The sequence below is a fragment of the Notolepis coatsorum genome (assembly GCF_963971535.1).
Source record: "Notolepis coatsorum genome assembly, chromosome: 4".
In the NCBI taxonomy this organism is placed as follows: domain Eukaryota; kingdom Metazoa; phylum Chordata; class Actinopteri; order Aulopiformes; family Paralepididae; genus Notolepis; species Notolepis coatsorum.
This window is the reverse complement of record NC_140168.1, coordinates 25,005,825-25,016,081: the sequence shown is the minus strand read 5'-3', so window position 1 is coordinate 25,016,081 and position 10,257 is coordinate 25,005,825. Positions and strand designations below refer to the sequence as shown.

Here is a 10,257-nt window from a genome sequence, read left to right as displayed (position 1 = left end):
CATATCTAGATTGGAGCTTTAATTACAGTGGGGTGATCTTTACAGTGCAATCTCCTCCCAACTGTTAACGACCCTCCCTGGGCTCATACACTTTCTCCATGGCCTGGTGAATTAGGTCCACAACATCACAGACAGGAAAACCTTAAGAGTGTACAGTAGCAGCACTTCAACCTCGACTTCGCTGGACGAACAATGCCACTTACCCTTACAGAGATGTTATACACAAATGTGTAAGTGGCTTTTGGATAGAGGCGTCAGCTAAATGACTAAATGGAAAACAATTTCAGAACGAACTGAGTCTGACAGCGCTATGGGAGTAGTAAAATAGATTAGATTAGATTAAAATGTATTGTCAATATTACAGTACAACGAAAAGGGGTTTGGCGTCCAACCAGAGTGCAAATGTAACAGTAAAGTGCAACAACACTTATTATACAATGTGCAGGTGATTAAACTGGGTACAAAATATACAAATGACTTTAGTACTACTGAGTATAGTGCTAATCAGATGTATGTACCTGTACAGAGTTGTAGTATAATATGTACAGTGATACAGGTATAAAGACAGTATGGTAGTAGTCATACTGGCTCACAGCGTAACTAGTAAGAGTAATATGTACAGATATACGTAGATATAGAATCTACAGATATGTAAAAGGCTATGTGCAGGTATGTACAGACAGGTGTGGATAGATGTATATGCGGTGAGAATAAATATATATATATGCTATCATACAGAGCTATGGGTTATATTCAGGTGTATAATTAAGTAAGCATATAGAGGGGTTCAGACAAATATGTATATATATGCTGTACATATAAAAATGTAAATATGTGTTATATACAGCACTGTTGTACATGCCATCATACAGAGTATATAGGTAGACTATAGTATGTATGAGGTGGGTAGTTAAGATTATTATGATTACATTGAAGGGCAGTTGTTGACAGTAAATGGTAAATGGAAAATGGCTGCATTTATATAGCGCTTTTATCCAAAGCGCTTTACAATTTGTTCCTCACATTTGACCCATTCACTCACACATTCACACACCGACGGCAGAGGCAACCATGCAAGGTGCCAACCTGCTCATCGGGAGCAGTTAGGGGTTAAGTGTCTTGCTCACTTCGACGCGCTGCCAGGGATCAAACCAGGAACCTCCGGATTACCAGACGACTGCTCTACCTACCGAGCCACTGGCTATGGAGTCAGAGTTCAGTTCAGAGGTTATACAGTTTTGTTTGCCCTTAGAGGGACCCATTTATTTTTCAAGTTATGGATAATTGATCATATGGATAATGGATAATGGATAATTGTACCGTCCTCAGTATGCAGGGGTGTAAAGTACTTGAGTAATTGCACTTCATTACAATACTTTACTCTAGTATAATTCGATTTGTATACTTGTACTTTTACTCAATTACATTTCAGAGAAAAAAAACATACTTTTTACTCCTACATTTAAAATGCAGACCTACAAAGTATACAAAGTACAAATCTCGCAGGTCCAACCATTTTAATTAGTATATTTGTTTATCTGGCCCAACTGACGTTAACGCTATTAATCCTGCGGCCGCACTTCCCCATCAGCCAATCAATTCCCCATCAATGGGAAATTAACCCGCCCATACCCATGCTGATTGGTTCTTGTGCAAGACTAGAGAGCGGGGATCTTTGATTAAACACCTGCTATCAGAAGAATAGACAGTCAGAAAAAAAGTTGTAACTTTTACTTTTTAGTACTTAAATACATTTACAAGTAGAAACTGTTTGACTTTTACTCAAGTGTGTTTTTAGCCAGACACTCTGACTTTTACTCAAGTAAGATTTTGAGATGGTACCGATACAGTACTTTCACTTAACCTGTTAAGCTGTAGCCCTATTTTCAGAAATTTCGCCTAAAGATACATGCCTAAGTAAATGGAAGATTGCTCCACTTCTACAAGGTCAATTTGCATGTTCTTGGAACATCTAGGGACCTGGGGGTATGTATTCCCAGTGTCAGAAATATTGTGTCTGTTACTAGGCTTGAGTAAATTGTAATGAAAAAAAGGAGAATATAAATGATGATATTTTTTTGCATCTGTGCAATGGTTTTATGTGTGCATGCAGTATTATCATCAAGAAAATGAAATAGTACTTCAGAGAACGTGCTTTAACTATTTAATGAAAGAGAGAATAAATTAAGAAGAAAAAATTGATCAGATTAAATGCAGTCCAGTATTGGTAGATACATAACAATACAGTGTTGAATATTCCATCCTGTATTCCATCCTGTAAATATTCAACACTGTATTGTTATTTCTATTATAATTAGTGTATATACTTGACCACATCGTGCACAGTTGTACAGCCCCTGGCCTATTCCTATTTTAATTTACATTTTATAATTCTATTCTATTCTATTCCATTTAATTTTATTCCACGTTTTAATTTTTTATTCTACTATAATTGTCTGTCCGTCAACGTCGCACCAAAAACAACCAAATCAAATTCCTTGTATGTGAAAACTACCTTTCTGATTCTGATTCTGGTTCTGGTAGGGGCCAATACACACCACGCACTACTAGAACATCCCTTCCATCCGGTTGTGCTGTTATGGGTTTTCAGCTGAACCTTCTGCCAGGTTTCATGCGAGGAGTTGTGCTTGATCAGAGGCAGACAAACCAGTTATGAAAACCATTATCTCAAATCACTCGTTTAGAAAGAAGAAGTAGACCTAGATCCGAAGGGAATCAGCATGCAGCGTTTCTCCGCTCTGCACATGTACAGTAGAGAATCAGGCAATTAGTTCTTCTTCATCTAGGGCACGAAAACACGTCCCACTTCCCCCTGAATATCTCTCCCAAATCCCCCCGTATAGCGGAGAGAGTTCCGCGGTCGAGCTGCCCTCATTATCGTCAGAAACAGATCTAAAAAAACAACTTTCTCTTTTCCCCCTGTAACCCCCTGTAACCAGATACACCAAGATGAAGACGGCTACCAACATCTACATCTTCAACCTGGCTCTGGCCGACGCCTTGGCCACCAGCACGCTGCCCTTCCAGAGCGCCAAGTACCTGATGAACACCTGGCCCTTCGGAGAGATCCTGTGCAAGGTGGTCATCGCCATCGACTACTACAACATGTTCACCAGCATCTTCACGCTGACCATGATGAGCGTGGACCGCTACATCGCCGTGTGCCACCCTGTCAGGGCCCTGGGGTTCCGGACGCCTGTCAACGCCAAGCTGATCAACGTGCTCATCTGGGTGCTCTCCTCGGCCATCGGAGTGCCGATCATGGTCATGGCTGTGACCAAGGTGGCCGACAGTGGTAAGACGACGGTGGTTCGCGTTTTTCTTCCATCAGAATCAGACTTTACATTTACAAGATACAAGATACAAGATACTTTATTAATGCCACACAACTATGGTTGGTGGTAATCGTTTGCGGTACAGCATGTGATATGATTCCATGGTTTTCATCATATGATAATTTAAATAAATTTAGAGTTAATGTATCCTGTAGTTTAAACTCGTCTTGCAGGCTATTCCATGCAGATGGAACAGAAACCCCAAAAGCTTTCTTTCCAAGATCAGAATAAAAATGTGGGACCGTCATTAATGGTCCTGTGTTCGTAGCCCATAAGAACTTAAGATTTGGAATCAGAATGCAAGACAAGTAGCCAGGAAGTTGACCTAAAATGGCTTTGTAGATGAAAACATACCATGGCTACATTTACATTTAGTCATCTAGCTGACACTTTTATCCAAAGCGACTTACACGTTCTGTACAACAAGTCAGCAGGGAGGGTATAACTCCTTCAGCTGAGTAACAATCAAACAGTGTTGAGACTTGGGCGCTGCAGTGTTGAGTGCATAGTAGTAAAGACATACAGATGCAGCACTTAAAAAATCAAACCTCTGCTGCTCATCTGCTGCTCCTCTCCTGCTCCTCTCCTGCTACTCTCCTGCTGTGATGTTGTGACTCCTATTGTTCTGGACCGGGCCAGATTTCACACCTCCACTGCCTCCCACAGGCTGGGGAGATTTTCATCTTAAATTTGTATTCGTCCCAAACGCCCCAGCTCCATCTGATTCCTTAGCTTTTTTCACTGTTTACTTATCATGCATTGCAACACTAATATATGGGCAGTACCCCAAGTCAGACTGCCCATATAAAAGTTATCTTGGGGGTCTGAGGGCAGTAGTCCCCGACCCCCTCCCTGGGGAAGCACTTAAGTTAAGTACCCTCCCTTTGTTCACATTGGGACCCAGCCACCAGCCCCCGAAAATGTACACCAGAGTGCTAGTTCTTAAGTGGCACACAAGCAGCACACAAGCAGCACACAAGCAGCAGAAGATATCTGAATTTTCAGTGCTGCATCTGTACTGTATTAGCATAGTAGGTAGTAATATAGGCAAGGAAGATTATTTAGTGGAAAAGAGCATGATAGTAAAAGACAGTGAAGAGATTAGTGTTTTTATTTAGATATTGATTGAAGAAGTGTGTTATTAGCCAAATACAATCATTTGATTCACAATGAACGCGTGAGGAGTTTGCTTTAGTAGAGGCGTGTTGCTAAAACAAATTCCTGCACATTCATTGTATTTTGTGAATAATGTTTTTAATTCTGATTCCACTTGATTATAGAATCTTTAATAGAAAGACATCTCTGACTTCATAATGAAACGTCTCTCCACGGTAACGACTCATTAATCTTGTGTTATTAAAAACGTACATTCATTTAACGATCTAAATTGCATTTACCTAAATTGTCAGTATTTCAACACTTTTACAACTGCGTTTTTCACTCACAGCATCTATAAAGCCCAGTTTACAGTAATACACAGCAGCATGTATGTTGATATTGTAACCCCCCCCCCCCCCCCCCCCCTGTCATGTCAGTCACCTTTCCTACGCCGGCTAACCTCCGCCTAACCTCTTCCCCTCAGGTAAAACCATCTGTACGCTGAAGTTCCCAGACCCCGACTGGTACTGGGACACGGTGACGAAGATCTGCGTGTTCATCTTCGCCTTCGTGGTGCCCGTGATGGTCATCACCATCTGCTACGGCCTGATGATCCTGCGTCTGAAGAGCGTGCGCCTGCTCTCCGGCTCCAAGGAGAAGGACCGCCAAATGCGCCGCATCACCCGCATGGTCCTGGTGGTGGTGGCCGCCTTCATCGTCTGCTGGACGCCCATCCACATCTTCATCATCGTCAAGACCCTGGTGGAGATCGACACCAGAAACCCCTTTGTGATAGCCAGCTGGCACCTGTGCATCGCTCTGGGCTACACCAACAGCAGCCTCAACCCGGTCCTCTACGCCTTCCTGGACGAGAACTTCAAGAGGTGCTTCAGGGACTTCTGCCTGCCCTGCAGGCCCCACCCGTCGAGCGGGAACAGTCTGGCGCGGGGGGGCCGCAACACCACCAGGGAGCCCGTGTCCGTCTGTGCCCCCTCGGAGGGCGGGAAGAAGCCTGTATGACTAGGCATGGACCGGATTCGCCGCGGCTCTCGGCCCAGGAGGATCCAACAGGAACTGCAGTCTGAAGTCACCCAGATCTCCACTACTGAGTTCTGAAGAAAAAAAAGAAAAAGAAAGAAAAAGAAAAAAAAAGTTTCCACTCCCGTATTGTACCACAAGGGCTGTGCCATTCATTCTCCAGAGGCTTGTTGGACAAACCTTCAAAGGAATAGATTAAAATATCCAATTATGAGTCAAGAAATTCCCTATTATCCTGCTTTTCGTTGACCGTGAGTAGGCTCTGATGACAAGACGGAATCGTCCTTTTCCCCAATTGGAAATGTGATGCCTTACAAAGGGTTGATGGCAAACAGTGGGAGAAAATGATCATCAAAGGTGCTAGTCCAGAGGACCCATCACAATATTATTATTATGATCTCATATTTAGTCCCCTGTTTGAAATGTGTCGCCCCTAATGACCAGAGCACAAGCCTTATAGGGCTGGAAGCATTTCCGGCGGTGTGAACTCGATAAAGGCGCTTCTGTTGGGTTTACATCTTTTGTGGCAACGGATGCAGCATTGCCCAGGGGTCATCCATCAAAGAGCATCGTGAATTAAAAACAAACAAAGAAAAAACAACGACTTTGGCTCATATGTCAGAATGATGTGAAGTGAAACTAATTGTAACGAAAGATGAAGGGGCTCAAAAGGATTATTGATTAGACCTCCTTTATTATTTATGAAGAAAACTATCTAGCTCTAAACATGGATATCAAAGAGATGCACATTCCCAGACTATCATTCTCTATCATTCTGATGATGATCAACATTTTCAGGATCACTTTTTCTTTTTAATCTCCTTCAAAGCAGAAACAAAACAAATGCAACCCCTCTGCTGTTTGAACCTGAACAGACCCACTTCAAACAGCTTCAACACAGTCGGACACAACAAGGTCACCAGACGCCCCCCAGAATGGATGAGTAGAGGAATCTTGGTTGTTTATTCAATGTTTCAACCAACTTTGTTTTTTTGAACTGCACAAACCACATCGTTGCTGTGAGTTATTAAACATTGATGGGGGCAAAAAAAAACGGATGCGGTATGAGGTTTCACTCTGAAGTGCCTCGTTGCGTTGGTTGGATTTGTGGCTCTGTGACACGGAGGACATGAAAGTCAAGTCAAATCGTGCCCTCAGTGTCGGTTAAGTGCTTGGATGTAAAACTCTCCGGAACAATTCTGAATGACTGGGCTGTGGAAACGGTCCACGGTCACCCACTTTGACCCCTCGCTTGACCCCCACTTTGACTTTGCATTCCAAACGAACAAAACACATCTGTCAAATTAGATATCCTTATAAGGACCATACCGGTGTCATTTTGACTTCTCGCCATTATCAGAGATTGTAACTAGGGATGTTCGATATTGGCTTTTTTTACCGATATCCGATATACCGATATTGTCCAACCCTTAATTTCCGATACCGATATTAACCGATACAGATATATGTGGGGTTTCAACCCCCAAAAAACGGAATAATTTCAGGTAATTAACATTACATATCTCTTGTCGTGAAAATTAACACAACATTATGCATACTTTTGACAATAAATAAAGTAATAATTACTGAGATCTCCCAAAACATACAGCGTATATACCTATGGATAAGAAATGGCATGAAGAAAAAACTGGCTCCATAACCCTTGGTTCATCATTGGCTCTCTCACAGACCCGAACTGCAATGAAATTGGAAACATCCATCAGTAGAAGCGGTTAGGGTGATAATTGCCGTTCCTGATAGCGACTGTGTCAGTGTTAATATCGGAAACGATTTGGAGTGTATTGGAGTGATTTGGAAGCCATTATCTCTCCAGAGGACGTTTCAATGCAAATAGATATTACGCATTTCAGATTTTGCCCACGGTTTTGATCAACCTTAAAACAAAATGAGTCATTCTGCCAAATGTGGGAAACACATTGCTTATTAAGCCTGACAGACATAATAGCAAATCCACAGGGTGGTGGACGATATACTTGTGGTCATCGTTGGAGAGATTACACAAATCCAATGTGGACTAATTAAATAAATAAACAAATGCTGAACAAAAATCCTTAGATACGACCTTGTAGATACTCGAATACTTGGATTTTAACATTTCATTTAACTCTGATTTAACTGAGTGGCAGGTGATATTGACTTTCATCGGTGCCTGTGATTCTGTGTGCTTTCTTTGGGATAATGTTCTCCAACAGTTTGACACTCAGAAGTGGATTTCTTCTACTTAAAGAGTTCGAATTTGATTTGGTTGTGGGGTTTCAGGGCTAAACACAGATGGGGATAGTCAAGGACATAGCGAAACATTCTGGATATTTCTTGTACATGGATGATATTTTTGCAGTGCATTATAGTGTTCTATGTGTGTTTTCTTACAATGATTGTGGTGATTAAACTATGTACAGTATGCATGGTACCATAATTAAGTATAGCTTTTACAATGGAACATCTGATAGGAGGTCCTTTTAGGTATCATAATGTTTAAAACATGAATAAATACATAAATAAAAAGAAATAAAAAAAAGACATATAGAAGAAAGACATAAAACATATAACTTGACCAGTAACTAGAGAGGGACATTTGTCGTGACAAAATGCTTACCTAACAAACTTTGAAACACATCAAAGAAATTACGTGAAAATGACGACAAAAAGACTTAAACATTTATTTTTTAACATTTTTATCGGCCTGAAGTGTTTCCAAAACCTCACAGAGTCCACCTGATTCTCACAAAACCTGCCGCGTGGCATCGTGAAAGTTGCCAGGCCAAACCGTATGACTGCCATAACCAATGGAATCTTTGGAAAAGCATGTTGTGCACAGGAAGTGTCATGTACTTTGTCTGGTGTGCAAAGTCTTGTGTCATTCAGCCACACGGTGGCGCTATTAATAATAACGATATTAAACTTTATTTGTATAGAGCCCTTCATACAAGAATTGCAGTCCAAAGTGCTTTACAGCAGAAAATACAGTAAAATACACATTTAGCATTAAATATAATAGAATATAGAATATAGAATAGAATTCTAATTCTTATTTTTGACTACCTAAATGTTTATTGTGAGCGATCTGTAGTGCTGAATTTCCCTCGGGATCAATAAAGTACTTCTATTCTATTCTATTCTATTCTAATAAAAGCAATGCAGACAATAACAATACAACAAAATCTTCAGAAATAGCATAAAGATAGCAGCATAAAACATAAACAATACATTTGCCGCAATGACAGATATTGGCATGCTACTGCCTCACGACAGATGTCACTTGGTCAGATGGTGGCGCCGTAATCAAAGGTCAAAATGTGCTACTTTGAAAAGCCATTCTGCTCGTAACACAGTACATCCGACTGACACGAGACTTTGTACACGTGTCCAGCGATCCTTTTACAGTACAACACTGGCTTTTGCCGCAAGATAATTGCAGATGTATCCTTTACAGATACTGAATAGGGAGGTGTAGTCTGACGTCACCTTATAGTTTCCCGCGCGGTCCACCAGTATAGGGATTTATCATTGGGAAAATGTATTATCGGCTGTTGTAATGAACATTGACAAGCTTTCCATTTTTGCACAAAATGACTTCCCTTCTATCACTAACATTATTGTTTATAAATAAAATGATACGTAATTATTTTACGATTAATTGCGAATTGTTTCACGTTGAGCTATAGATTGTAGATGAATACACACAGAAAGGTACACCATGCCAATGTTCACGCTTTATTTGTTTTAAAACGAGACGATATAGAAATGTGGCCATTGTAAATACATTGACGTAACCACTACACCTCCCTATACAGTATGGACACAGTGCTCTGGCTCAAGCACATGTCCAGAAAGCTAAATGTCAGTAGGGGTTTCCTGCAGCCAACATTGTGTGTTTGTTTTGTCTGTATGTGTGTGTGTGTGTGTGTGTGTGTGTGTGTGTGCAGGGGCGGACCTTCCTACAGGCGATATAGGCGGTCGCCTAGAGCGCCACCCAGAGGGGGGCGCCAAAAAAAAAAAAAAATATTAATTTTTTTTCTGTGCAGTTTTGGCTCTATATCTGCAACCATTATTTTTACATTAAAAAAATTCTAACATAAAGGAAAATGAGCCAAAAATCTAAAACGGTCGGTCGGTCTGAGCCTCAGCTTTAGGTGTTCACAGTCAGAACATGCTAGAGCGCTGTGCATTGATGGGTATCGGTCAAGTGGTTATAGAATTGAACGTTGAGGAAAGAAAGACTAGCGTTAGAGAACTATGAAAAAAAAAAAGTTGTGGTGAATCTCGCCTAGGGCGCCAAATGGGCTAGGTCCGCCCCTGTGTGTGTGTGTGTGTGTGTGTGTGTGTGTGTGTGTGTGTGTGTGTGTGTGTGTGTGTGTGTGTGTGTGTGTGTGTGTGTGTGTGTGTGTGTGTGTGTGTGTGTGTGTGTGTGTGTGTGTGTGTGTGTGTGTGTGTGTGTGCGTGTGTGCGTGTGTGACCTGCTTGCCTAAAGCAACAGCAGCCCACCACAATGTAGTAAAATTAGATGACACTCTGAATGTCAACCTTTGGGAGACTAAACCTATTTTGGAGGTATCTTTTGGATGCAGCTGGTTGGGTAGAACAGTTGCCAATGTTGTATTTTTTCCCTTCTCTCTTGTGTTTAATCATTTCCTGGTTATCTCTGCGTGTTATCCTTTTTGTATCACTGTGTTTTACCATGCTTTGAAGTTGACGCTTATCATTTTCATGTTTTGCTATTTGCTATTTAACTGCTTAAACTGTG

At 41.3% G+C, this 10,257-nt stretch overlaps 1 protein-coding gene across 1 annotated transcript in view; it reads left to right on the top strand.

The window, feature by feature from the left end:
• Positions 1-5,474, top strand: part of oprd1a (opioid receptor, delta 1a) — a gene marked incomplete at both ends in the record, with an annotated part of 27,088 nt that extends 21,614 nt beyond the window's left edge. The window contains 2 exons of the mRNA XM_084312718.1: positions 2,961-3,316; positions 4,939-5,474. Coding sequence (XP_084168844.1) covers positions 2,961-3,316; positions 4,939-5,474 — 892 coding nt within the window. The remainder of the gene's footprint in view (positions 1-2,960; positions 3,317-4,938) is intronic.
• Between the last annotated feature and the right edge of the window lie 4,783 nt (positions 5,475-10,257).